The following is a 13,384-nucleotide window of genomic DNA, read 5'->3' as shown; positions in this document are numbered from 1 at the left end:
TCCTTATGATGATCTAGATCTATCGAGCTGAGTGCTCCATATAGTAGTTGAATCTATCCATGTTGATCTCCTGATTGTGCGCTTCTGGATGGGTAGCAAAGCTTGGGCAGATATCATAATGAAAGGCCACGACCATTGCTAGATTGCGAGGATCAGGAATGTAGATGCAACCATCAATCTACGTCAATTTTGATGTTGAGCCATGTTGTGACACAGCTTCGGAGGTGAGAATCTTGCTTAATTACGGTTGGTCAGCCCGGTAAATCATGTGTCAGGCCTTGGTGCTATGGACTGTACGTACGCAATTAATTGAGCTCAATGGAATGTTTTCTCTGAACAAAAAAAAAGAAAAAAGGTGGGAAGTCATTTATCAATTGTACTGGGAATGTTATCCTGTGATATTGCACGCTGGAATAGCACTACTGATCGGAAAATCGGAATCTAATGGAGGGGTTGATGGCCGTTTGTCATTAATAATAAACAAGCCTTGCATGGAGGTCTTACCTTCACTGTTTAAAGCGAAAAAAAAAACAGTTCTATGTCAAGAGCCTTCTACCGTATGGTCTCTATTTTCTACTTTCCAGTCGGGCTCGCCGCCTATTCCTCACCACATTCCTGTAATAGGTACTATATAGTCTTTCTATATAGTTTTTATTATATTTATCGCAGCCTCCTAACTATGTAATCCCTACTTAGAATTCTTTGCCATGCTCTCGCCATATCCCTTACCTAATATCATTGAAGCACGTGACAGGGTGCAAAAAGGAGATCGATGCTTCTGTCCACGGGTGTATAGTCGAGGTATGGTGAATACGGGCGAATCATAACGTCTCAATGGACGCTGGAAGATCGATTGGCTGTTCTCCAGAGCCTGTCTGGCCATTCCAGGGCCGATGGAGCAAGGGCGATGGAGCAGTCTTCGAGAAGAATCGCCGTGTTGCGCCTGCGCTCTGGGGACTGCTCGCGCTGCCAGGGGCAAGAACGCCATCATTGGGCCAGGGAGCGTGCCTGCTGCAGATTAATTACCACGCGCAAACACGGAGAAGCCACCTGCCAGACACGACTAGGGCGGGCGCGGTCGATGGCCTTCGAAGGTCGCGGAGCGAAGGCTGGTCCGCTGGTGGAGCCGGCGATAGGGTCGTGACAGACGGCTTGTGCCCGACAAGCTCACCTCTTGCATAGCTCGCTTCAAACCACCTGTCCAGCGTCCTTGTTGCTCTGTGATCAGCCTGCAGGCCCGTGATGGGCACCGATCAGAGGCATGAAGATTGCTCTGTCCACTCGTGGCCCTTCCTCCTCCCTGTGAGCGGTGGCCGCCGTCGTTGAAGATGCAGCATACCCGTGAGTCGCCCTTGGAAGCCCGTCTCCGCCTTGACCCTCCGCTGTCACACCTTTGCATCTGGCCACAAATCCCCGCCGATTTCTGTCCACGACGATGCATATCTAACTCTCATTTCATATGCAGCGAGCTCCTATCCCTCCCGGGCAGCTGCCCTTCAGCCAACGATGCCCCTCGGCCCCGACGAGTCTCCAGTCCCGACGCACCATAATCCCACCTCTCCGCCGGATAGGCTCGCCGTCAGGAACGCCTCATCTCCTGGTCTCACTGGTCCCCATAGCAGGGAGCCCTCTACCTCCGTTCCCAGGGGCCGCCCGGCTGATACATCGACGCTGGGTGTTCCTACGATCCCGCCCCAGTCCAGCCGTCGTGCTCAGTCTCATTCGAAAAGCCCCGAATCGACCGCTGCTCGTCCTGCTGGAGCGTCAGGGCATGAGGGACCGATCGAGAGGAAGCCGTCGGTATCCTACGGGCATCATCGCAAGACGTCCATTGTGCATGGCATCCAGCACTCGCGAGACCCCAGCTTTGCAACTTCGGCTACAACTGCGAGTCCATTGAGCCCCGAAATCATCGCGTCCGTCGGTCTGAATAGTACCAACAACGGCGCTCCAGGGCCAGATTTGCCATCCTCTGGTCGTCCGGATCAATCCGAGTTGCATCCAACCTACACCAATGCAGGAAGCAGTGCGACGGGGCACGTCCAGCCCAGCGGCTTGAGTACCATTGAAGATGACGATTCTGGGGAAACGACTAAGGCTAACGGGCATCCAAAAAATCCTACGCATAGAAAGATGCTGTCCAACGGGAAATCGCGGCGGGATCACTCCCGCTCGCACTCGAAACATCATCACCAGGAGTCCAAGACAGTGGGGGAGTATGCGTTGCATCATCTCTTCAATTCGGTAAGGGTCCTCCTCGTCGTGCGCGTGATCTACTTCTTCCTGGCTGATGTTGGGGTTTCCAGTTTGTCGGTCAAGCGGATAGCAAAATCAACCAGAGCATAATGAAAGTGGGTGAGGTCGAGGCACCGGTCGAGGAGGTTTGCGGCGCGGGAGCAGACCCAGCTTTCGATCAGCTTATTTCTGCTCTGGGTCATATTGCCCGCCAAAAGCCAAAGCCATTGATCGATACAATTATGCTATGGCGCAAGGCGAAAGGTGAGGCCGCCGTCATGGCGAAACAGATGGCTTCTCAGGTAGGTCCTAGATCCGATCCGTCGATTGGATGTCTCTCGATGACTGACCGGTAAACTGGAATAAAAAGAAGTCACATTCCTTGGAAAACGGACTGCTTCCGCGTCGCAATACGGAACCTACGCATTCTAGTGGCGGAGAGACCGGTCCAAGTGGTGATGCCTCCCAGCCCCCGCCTTCATTAGTACCGAGACAAGACGAGGTCGTCCTCGCCGAGCGGCGGGCAACGGTGTCGGTCTACCTGGTCTGCAGGGTTCTGATTGAGATTTTCAACCAAAGCAGCTTAGCTGCGATCACACCTGAAATGGCGGACCGGCTGGAGGACATTGTGTTTGGTCAGCTCAAAACGGTGGATCCCGATCAGATCGCAGCGTCATCCTTACGGATGGCTAACTGGAGAATCTATGGTCAACTCCTGGGCATCATGAGTGAGAACAACTTCACGAGCGTCACAAATCGGTTTCTCACCGAGCTGGAACGTTATCAAAAGGAAGAGTCTCTCCGGGGCCCGTCCAGGGAAATAGAAGCCAAGGTGGAATTGTTGGTCTTGGGAATGAGGCATCTTTGCATCAAGACTTACCCCGAAGAAGCCTGGAGCAAGTCGTGCGACTTTATGCGGTCCTTGGCTCGACTGTTCGTGAATGCTCATGGCCAGCGAGTCAAGCAGGCGTACTGCTATATCTTTGAGAAGCTACTACATCCAGTCGCGGCTAACCCGGCTTGCGATCTCGCCCTTCCTCGATGGAAGGAATTCTTGGATTTGATCACTCCTCGTCTGTCGCAGATGCTGGCCAAACCTCGGCACTGGATGACCGTGTTCCCTCTACATACCCTGTTGCTCTGCGTTTCGTCGAAGGATGTCTTCTCCTCCCAATGGCTCTCATTGGCCATGAGTCTCCCAGCCAAGTTGAAAGACCGTCCGACTCGGGGCCTAGCACTTCAGGCCTTGTGTCAATTGCTCTGGACCTACCTGTTCCGCTATCCCGATCCCCACAATGTGACTCTGAGGAGAGTAGAGGAGGTTGTGAAGATAGCACTGCCGCCGGGGCGAAGAACCTATCTCACAACCGAACCAGCAGTGGCAGAGCCATTGGTTCAGCTCATCCGGATGATCGGTTTCAAGCTTCCCGAGTTATGTTTCCGTAGTATCATATTTCCCCTGATTAACTCGGATCTGTTTTTGTCCGGGAAAGAGCTCAAGATTGAGCAGATGGAACCAGAGAAGATGGTGATTGGCATTCGCTCGTTTCTCGCTGTCATCTCCGATATGGAAAATGGCGATCAATTATATCTCCCATTCCCGGAGGGATCTGTATCGAACCAGCATTTTGTTGACGTCCCGAATTCTCCCCTTCCCCCGCGGCCACAGCTCTTAGCCGAACCAAAACCGAAGGCTTCAGGCGGGACCAATGAGTCCTTGTCGCGTCCCGTGAACACATCCAAGCTCAACGATGTTGCAAAGGAGTATTACATTCGATTTTGTGAGATCTTGGGGAAGATTACTATCCTTTGTGACAATGCTTTCGGCGGTCAGGCCGCCCTCGATGAGAAATTCGGCGGCGCCACTCCCAAGACGCCTATTTCGGAAGCCTTCAGTTTTGCGCGACGCGATGATCATTCAGCTGGGCCTGACCAGAAACAGAGTTTTTACGATCTCCTCCATGTGGCAGTGCAAGCTCTGCCCCGGTGCTTATCGGATCATATCCCCTTCAACTCGCTGATCAACCTCCTCTGCACGGGGACAGCCCACGTCCAATCCAACATCGCCGCATCTTCCGCCGAATCGTTGAAATCGATTGCGCGACAAATGCACGCGCAACAGGTAACCATCGGTTTTGCTCGTTTCATTTTCAATTTCGACGCGCGGTACTCGACCATGTCAGACGAAGGCATGCTGGGGCCGGGCCACATCGAGTCGACGTTGACGCTTTACGTAGAGCTGCTTCGCATATGGATTGAGGAAATCCGACAGAAGACTAAGGAGGCGGGGCTCGATTCCTCGGACAAAAGCGGTGGCTCCGGCAGCAGGGCCTTGCAGCTCGATTTGTCCAGTGTTCTTGCCTATGTGGAAGAGATCGAGGCTCACGGTCTGTTCTTTCTGTGCTCCCAGTCTCGGAGAGTGCGTTCGTTCGCGATCACCGTGCTGCGGCTGGTCACTGAATTTGATCGTGCGCTTGGGAAGGAAAATACCAGGATAATTCGCATCCTGGAGGCAGATTCCCAGCAAATAATGGACCTGAATGATGAACAACTCACTGTGGCGGAGAGGAGTAGATTACAGAAAGGCAAGAGAAAGAGTGCGTCGCATAATACATTGATCGAGCTGTGCAGCAGTGAAGTGTCATACGACTCGACTCTCTGGTCCAAGGTTTTCCCCAACATCATCCGCGTCAGCTTCGATACTTGCCCCTTTGCAGTCACACTCGCCAGAGAAATCGTGTGTGCGAGGCTAGTGCAAATGCACAAGTCTATTACTGCGCTGGCAGAGAGTCCTCGCCCACCACAGTATGCACCCCTGGATCCTGTTCAGGGACGGACTATGGGCCGAGGTGTCACACCCGCTGAGATTCTGGTCGAGCAGTGGAAGCTCTATCTGGTCATGGCCTGCACAACATTGAATAGCGTCGGAGCTCAATCTCAGAGCCAGTTAGCCAACGCCCAACACGCACGCAAGGCCTCGAGAGGAGCACAACAAGGTCAAGACAAAATCACCTCTGCCAGAGCTCTCTTCGCTTTTGTGATCCCTCTGTTGTCTGCTTCGCTGGACTCTATCAGGAACGCTATAGTGGTCGCATTAGGTTCTATCAACAAGAACCTTTATCGGACCCTCCTCGAGTCATTGCAGTACGCGGTGACGACGTGTAATGAAGAAGCCAAACTTCGGATGGGCGGTCATCATCGTACCCCGAGCAGTCCCCGTCGGAACCGGAAGACCGATCGTCTACGCACCGAGGTCACGCACGTTTACAAGCTGACATCGCATTTCCTCAAGGAACCCGAAGTGTATAATGATGACTGGATTGTCAATAACCTCGTCACATACACAAAGGATCTACGGATATTTCTGAGTGACGTGGAGGTACAAAACGACTGGGAATTTCAGAAACTACGTTACCACTACTGTGGTCTCATGGAAGAGCTCTTCGAAGGCATTAACCGTACCAAGGACCCATCTCGCTGGATGCCATTTGAATCCCGCAAATCGGCCTTTTCCTTGATGGAGGACTGGTGTGGCTATTCACCAAATCAGGCGCAAATATCTCAACGGGAGGAGAACATGCGAAAATATGCCATCGCACAGCAGCACGAGACGGGCGAATATCGAATCACGGCCGCCGCCATGGAAATTGAAAAGAAGAACCTGCGAGCTGCGGCACTGAGCGCGATGGCTTCCCTTTGCGTAAGGAGTCCTTTTGAAGCAATTTGACGGTACCTTGACGACTGACACATTTGTAGGCGGGTCCGATTAGTATAACAACGGAGAGCGGCTCTGTTTTGCAGTTCGATGTGGGCCGAATGCTGACTTGGATTGACATCATTTTCAACACTATCAGTGACAAGTGGCATAGCATCGGTCGACGCGCCCTGAAGAATCTGATTGTTCACAATAAGGAGTATCCTTATCTGCTGGAACGATCAGTGGAGATGTGCTACGTGTCGGAGCGACCGAAGGCCCTTGAAAGTTATTTTGAAGTGGTAACCGAAGTGCTCACTGAGCACGCAAACTACCCGCTGGCCTTTTGGAGAATTCTGGGGGCGGTTCTCTATACCTTGGGAAATCAGAAGCGAGAGATTCGGATGAAATCCGCGCGGCTTCTACGAATACTCGAGGAACGGCAGCAGAAGAGTTCTCGGCTACAGGATTTCGACATCAGCATTTCTGACAAGACGACAGCGGTCTATAAGCTCGCGCAGTTTGAAACGTCCAAGCGGCTGGCGAAGCAGCATTCGGACCTTGCTTTCACGATATTCTCCGAATTCTGCTTACACTTCCGGAACCTCCAGCCTGATGGCCAGCGAAATATCGTCGTTGCTATTTTACCTTGGATACAGACGATCGAGTTGCAAGTGGAACCGAGTGGTGGACCAACTGCGAAGTCATATATGCTACTTGCCAATCTGTTTGAGATCACGATCCGATGCGGCACGATATTACCAAACGAAGTGCAGGCACTTTGGCAGGCACTCGCCACCGGACCACATGCGGGTAATGTGCAACTGGTGCTCGACTTCATCATCAGTCTCTGCCTGGATCGTAAAGAGCAGAACTTTGTGGAATATGCCAAACAGATTGTCGTGTTTCTGTCCTCTACTCCCGCAGGATCCAAAGTCATCGAATTCTTCCTGATGCAGGTCGTCCCAAAGAACATGGTACAAGAGCGACGGGATCCTGCCCCCGCTCCGCCTGACGCTCGTGGCCTGCCATATGTCGCTGACCTGAATACCGTGCTACCGGTCGGAAACAAGCAGGTATGCTCCATTCTCATTCTCTTCATTTCTGTGTTGCGTGGCTAACCGCCGTCGTTAGGCTGGTCTCTCACTCGGACAGATCTCCATGATTTTCCTGGTCGACTTGATGGTGGCACCGGTGACAATAGCGCTAGACGATGTCATCAAGCTCCTGCATGTGGTCCTGATCCTCTGGGACCATTATACTCTTACCGTTCAGGAGCAAGCCAGAGAAATGCTTGTCCATCTCATTCACGAGCTGGTTGCTTCCAAAATCGCAGATGATGATTCAACTGCCAGTACTCGACAAGCTATTGAGGATTTCGTGGAATCTATCCGCAAGAGCGATCCGGCGGTCGTCTGGGAGTATGAGGATAATAGTAGCAAAGATGAGGAGGAGGATGGCACCATGGTTCCGCCTGCAATGGCTCGCGTAACGCGCCAGGCGGTCACTTTCTTTAGTCTTGTCTATGAAGGGATCAGCGATCTCTGGTCCAAGGAGGCGTTGAATTGGGCCACCTCATGTCCTGTGCGGCATCTGGCATGCCGATCGTTCCAAGTCTTCCGCTGCATTTCGACTTCTCTCGACTCCCGAATGCTGGCTGACATGCTGGCCCGACTGTCCAACACGATTGCCGACGAAGAGACTGATTATCAGACATTCTCCATGGAGATCTTGACCACTCTGAAGGTCATTATCAGTTCGTTGGCCCCAGCGGATCTGATGCGGTATCCACAACTCTTCTGGACCACATGTGCATGTCTCAACACCATACACGAAACAGAGTTCATGGAGAGTGTCGGCATGCTCGAAAAATTCCTGGACAAGGTGGACATGGGCGACCCAGCTGTGATCGCGAAGCTGATTGAGAGTCAGCCTCCAAAGTGGGAGGGTGGATTTGATGGCATCCAGAACTTGGTCTACAAAGGGCTGAAGTCCTCGGAAGCGTTTGACCGCACGCTGAGCCTCCTACACCGACTGACTGGGCTTCCGGACAATGAACTGGTTGGAGACAGCAATCGGTTACTCTTTGCGACGCTGGCCAACCTGCCCCATTTTCTCTATCAATTTGACCAGGAAGTGAACGATCCTAAGATCCTGGATCGGGCCAATCTGCTGGCCAAAGTGGCGGAGCGGCATGGCCACGACCGGCTGGCGGCCTGCTTGGTTGGCTTCGCGAACGCTCAGTGGAAGAATAGCCGCGATTTCCTGCAGCATATGATCTCCGAACTGCGGTCGTACTACGCCCCTCAGCAGGATGTGCAGAGTCTGGTGTTCCTGATGGGACTCTTGACGAACACGACCACGTGGTTCCGCCTCAAGACGATGAGGATTCTCTGTGTGTTGATCCCGGAGATCGACATGCGACGGCCCGAAGTCACCTGCCACGGCCCGGATCTGATCTCGCCTCTGCTGCGGCTCCTCCAGACCGAGCTCTGTCCGCAGGCGTTGGAAGTCATGGACCATATCATGACGGTCTCGGGCAATCCCATGGAACGCCATCATATCCGGATGAGCATGGCATCGTCGTCATCGTCGCGGGCGATCCGCAAAGAGTACGAACGGATCCAGAGTCTGTACGGGATTCCGGAACCGACCGGCTGGTCCATTCCCATGCCTGCGGCGCAGTCCACCATCACTCGCAACAATGTCCATGCGGTCTTCTATACGTGTGCGGAGGCGGATCGCATGGAAGCCCAGCGGACTGCGACGCCCGAAGTGGAATTCCACGCCGACGAATATGGAGACTCGTACTTCCCGTCTATGCGGGCGGATACGATGAAGTCGGTGGATACCCAGACGGACGGCAATATGGGCGACATTGTGCAGAAGCTGGACAGTCTGGACGATTTCTTTGAGGAGACAGAGATGCAGTCACCGTCTCTAGAGCCGATGTCCGATAGCGGGTTGCGAGGCTATGGGGCGAGTTTTGGTGACACGACGGCCAGCCTGTATGACCAGCAGACGGCCCCGATCTTGCGCAAGTCTCTTGCTCGCACGGCGTCGACCTCGTCGTTCCACAATGGCCTGGCGGAGACGTCGCGACCTCCGACCCGGCTGGAAGGCATGATGGGCCTGACGTCGCCGCCGCTGGCGCAACAACAGCCAGCTTCCGCGACGGGCGCGGGCCAGACGCTGCGGCCGGCCATGCACAACCGCTCGGTGACGTCTCCGGCCAACCAGCTGTCGTCGCCCGGCTCGAACCCGTCGTCTACAGCGCCGGCCAACAGTTCGATGGAAACCACCTTCTTTTCGGACGACGAGGTGGAAGAGAGTTTCTCGGACGCTGACGACCGGCTGACGGGCCACGCATCGTCCCGTAGCACGCCAGCGGCATCCCGGAAGGGCTCCGAAGTGACGCCGTCTCTGGAGTCGATGATTCGGAGCGGGATGCGGCGTCTGACGGGCAGCACCGCCTCAGGTCGAGAGAAGGAACGACAGCGAGATCTGCTGCGGGCTCAGCAGCGGGCGGCCGCGCAGACGGCACATTCGCCGCGGGTGCCCAAGGTCCCGGCGGAGTATCTGAGCGGGTCGGTTAATAGTCCAACATCGCCGGGGCAGTAGTAATGGCTTTGTTCTTTGCAATGTTTCCTTGGTTGATTCATCGTTTTTATTTTCCTTCGTGATGGGAAAGGAAAAGTTATGTGGGCGTTTTTATATCCTTTGCAGTCCTTTATCTTTGTGGTGGCGCAATTGGTCGGGTATGAGGCGTGCTCGAGGTGTCCTCATCTGGAGTTATTTCTGCTTTTTTATGCTTTCGTCTTGGCAGTTGTTGGGAGCATGTGGGCATATGGTGCTGGCCTACGTTGCTCTTCCTCTATCTTATAGATTTCGAAGATGCTGTAGGCAGTAAATACATCTATGGTTAATAATAAATAATCTGCACTGAACTGTAGTGTACTGGATTCCTGGTGTTCTGCGACTTGGCCTGTCTGTAGCTCAGATGGCTTGCCCGAACAGTCAATTTCGAAGCGTCAAGCTAGCCAACGTCATTGCCCATTCACACAGCAATGGACAGAGTTAGGTACTCTGTAACTTGTACTCCGTAAGGTCTGTTAATTAACCGCCTCTTTTTCCGGTGATTGCCGCGGGACTCGGCCCGCCAATCCTCGGATCGTCATTCTTAGTGCCTCCGCGGGGCATCGCCTGCCGTCACCAGCCGTGCCCACGCCTCCATTTCCCCGCATTGGGGATTGACAGCAGCAGTGGGTCGAGGGTTACATGCCCACTGATGCTGCATGCCCTGCCAGCAGTTACTCTGGGCTGCCTTGCTTTGGCGGAGTCACGACCTCGGCAAGAATCGGGTGTGCTTTGTTCCTGCGCCACGGTATCAAGACGCTTCTTTCCCTCGATATTGTCAATAAACGAGCTAATTAAGCAGTGTGAACGGCAGAGACGACGCGTTCCTTGCTATTCGTCGGTCACCTGTAGCCAAGAAGGAGCTTGTCTTCTTCTGGGTTGCAGCTGGCGTGCCTATCCTGCATTCCTCTCCGTCGTCCACCTGCTCTCTCCTCCATCTACCTCCCCACGCTTCTCACACGTCTACTCACTCTGCGACTTCCTCCGTTCTCCTGATTCTGGCCTGCCACAGCGCAGTCCAATTCCTACGACAGTCGTCTGGTACGGCTCTATTCATTGCATTGCATTGCAAAATGAGCGCAACTTCCCGGAGTCTCCCACTGCGGAGACTGTCAATGCCAGCGCCAGCGTTGTGTCGGTCCTCTCGGAGAGCATTCTCGACGACTTTGCAACGAGATGCTACCTGGGGTTTTATTGGGCTGGGCAACATGGGTATGTTGTGTTCTTGTCTCACGTTTCACTTCCCCGCCGTGTACTTATGTGGTGTCGCTGTCGCGTGCCTACATTCCGGAGCAGCGGAGCAGCTGCACCTGATGATGTCGATTCTTTCCAGCTAAGGAGTCTTCTCCGATAATCTGACTCGTGCTACAGGCTATCCCATGGCGAAGAACCTCCGAGCAAAGATCCCCGCCTCCGACACGCTGATTATCCGTGACGTGAACAAGGATGTCATGCAGCGGTTCGTGGAGGAGACCAAGACGGCGGGCTCCGTAGAAATTGCCGACAATCCCAGAGAAGTCGCAGAGAAGGCGGTAAGTAAGGGAATTTTTTTTATAATTCCCGAGTGTAGAATGCATGTCGTTGTTCTCTTGAGAGGTCTGCTTCGCCAGTTCGCCAGCGTAGCGCGACTTGAGGCTGGTAGTTTAGAAAGTCTGGACAGTGTCTATCGGGATATTGCATCGTCAATGAAAAGGGCTGTCTTGACTAAGTTTTGGTTAACGATATCGAATGAAGAGAAAAAAATCTTGCCAAATACGTACGCTCGAGTTTCTTCCTGTTTCTTGCTGATGACATTTGTTTCGTGTTTAGGAAACTATCATCACTAGCCTGCCCGAGCCGAAGCACGTTAAGGACGTCTTCCACAGCATCCTGAAAGACGGAGACCTGCCGCCGCTCGAGCAGGAGCGTCTGTTCATCGACACGTCGACCATCGACCCGGGTTCGTCGAGGGAAATTGCCAACGCCGTCCACTCGACCAAGCAGGGACGCTTCGTCGACGCGCCCATGTCGGGCGGAGTCGTCGGCGCAAAGGCGGGCACGCTGTCGTTCATGTTCGGAGCGTCGTCGCAGACCGGCTCGCTGGTCGAACGCGTCAAGAAGGTGCTGTTGCTCATGGGCAAGAACGCCTGGCATCTGGGCGAGCAGGGAGCCGGAGTCAGCGGGAAGCTGGCCAACAACTACCTTCTCGCCATCAACAACATCGCGACGGCGGAAGCCCTGAACCTGGGCATCCGATGGGGTCTGGACCCGAAGGTACTGGCCGAGATGATCAACTCATCGACAGGACGATGCTGGCCGAGCGAGGTCAACAACCCGGTGCCGGGCGTCGTGGAGACGGCGCCCGCCTCGCGCGGCTACGAGGGAGGATTCGGCATCAGCCTGATGAAGAAGGATCTCAAGCTGGCCATCGCCGCGGCGCAGGAGTCAGGCACGCCATTGGAGCTAGCCGCGACTGCTCAGAAACTGTACGACGCAGTGGAGGATGCGTACAGGGGGAAGGACTTTTCTGTTGTTTATAAGTATCTGCAGGAGCAGTCACGATAGTGATGCCATCCTAGGATATCTATGAGTACTTATTCTTTTTCCCTTATCATCTCTGCATCTCTTTTTTTTTTTGACAGATCACATGTTGTATGCGAATATAATGATGTAGATACATGCGACAGCTGGTATTATTTATTCAGTATCTTAGGTGTCGGTTAGATAGATAGGTTTATCTATCTGGATGATGATGACAGTAGGCAAGTAAGCAAATGTCAGATCTCGATCCCAAGCCACACTGTATGTACACAAGAATCACAAGACCTAAAAAGATAAAGATGAAAAAATATCAACAAGCAAGCAGTCAACCAAAACTGGTTCCTATAGATATGTACTCCGTACGCGGTACCTGCTTGCTTATCAGTTCGTACAGTACGGAGTACAGTACAACAGTAGTTAATTAATAATCAATCAATCCATAATGTACGGTACATGCATCTACTCTACACCATGGAAGTTATTTTTTCTTCTAATAATATGTCAAACAAACCCTGCCTAACAATTTACTCTGAACGTCGTATAGGCTTGAAGGGTTAGACTACCTAGGCCTACTGAAGCCTATAAATGCTCCGGGCCTTCGGCCCTCCGCCAGCCTGTAATAAATGTAAACCTTTATAAAGCCTCTTAGGAAGCCCATAAGAGAGCCATTATAAAGCCTGTATAAGCTAATATAAAGCCTAATATAAAGCCTAGTACACCTAAAAGCTTATACCTAAATGCTCCGGACCTTCCGCCCTCCGCACACCTTGTAATGTAGGCCTATATAAAACCTATAGGGGAGCCCATGCAAGCCTATAAGGGTGCCTATATGGTGCCAATATGAAGCCTTTTAAGGGTGCCAGTGTAAAGCCTGTAGGGGCTCCTATAGGGTGCCAATATATAAAGCCTTAAGAGGGGTTGTAACGTAATCTATAACCTAGTCGGACAAATGACCTAGTCGGACACTTCTCACCACGCTTACGCGCCTCCACTCCCATCAACAAAAATGCCTACCTCAAGACTCCCACAAGCTTCCAATCAGGAAGGAAAGATTCTTTTGGCTCTTCAAGCATATAAGAAGGGCCAAGTCTCAAGTCTGCGAAAAGCTTCTGTGTTATATGATGTTCCCCATTCCACATTACACGATCGATTGAAAGGCCGTACGACGCGAGAGCATGCGCAGGAAAGGAATCGAAAACTGTCTGTTACTGAAGAAATAACTCTTACCCAGTGGATACTATCCATGGATGAGCGAGGAAAGCCCCCCCGAGTTGCAACCGTACGAGAAATGGCAAATGT

The 13,384-nt window shown here is 52.9% G+C and overlaps 3 protein-coding genes across 3 annotated transcripts; all 3 read left to right on the top strand.

Annotated features, from left to right (window-relative positions):
- Positions 1-1,506: 1,506 nt before the first annotated feature.
- On the top strand, positions 1,507-9,550 carry T310_5762 (Cell morphogenesis protein (PAG1); the record flags this gene model as incomplete). Its single annotated transcript, XM_013471377.1, has 5 exons — positions 1,507-2,244; positions 2,307-2,537; positions 2,609-5,935; positions 5,992-7,005; positions 7,064-9,550. 5 exons carry the CDS (start codon positions 1,507-1,509, stop codon positions 9,548-9,550), a joined length of 7,797 nt encoding a protein of 2,598 aa, XP_013326831.1.
- Positions 9,551-10,638: 1,088 nt separating this feature from the next.
- T310_5761 (uncharacterized protein) lies at positions 10,639-12,643 on the top strand (the record flags this gene model as incomplete). Its single annotated transcript, XM_013471376.1, has 6 exons — positions 10,639-10,777; positions 10,937-11,321; positions 11,392-12,030; positions 12,219-12,234; positions 12,307-12,346; positions 12,630-12,643. 6 exons carry the CDS (start codon positions 10,639-10,641, stop codon positions 12,641-12,643), a joined length of 1,233 nt encoding a protein of 410 aa, XP_013326830.1.
- A 448-nt stretch (positions 12,644-13,091) lies between these two features.
- On the top strand, positions 13,092-13,364 carry T310_5760 (uncharacterized protein; the record flags this gene model as incomplete). Its single annotated transcript, XM_013471375.1, has 1 exon — positions 13,092-13,364. A coding segment is annotated over one exon (273 nt), but the record flags the coding sequence as incomplete, so codon positions are not given.
- Positions 13,365-13,384: the final 20 nt, after the last annotated feature.

This window comes from Rasamsonia emersonii (assembly GCF_000968595.1).
Source record: "Rasamsonia emersonii CBS 393.64 chromosome Unknown ctg1118621760324, whole genome shotgun sequence".
NCBI classification, from domain to species: Eukaryota; Fungi; Ascomycota; class Eurotiomycetes; order Eurotiales; family Trichocomaceae; genus Rasamsonia; species Rasamsonia emersonii.
The sequence above is the reverse complement of the archived record's forward strand: the minus strand, read 5'-3'. Positions and strand labels throughout refer to the sequence as shown.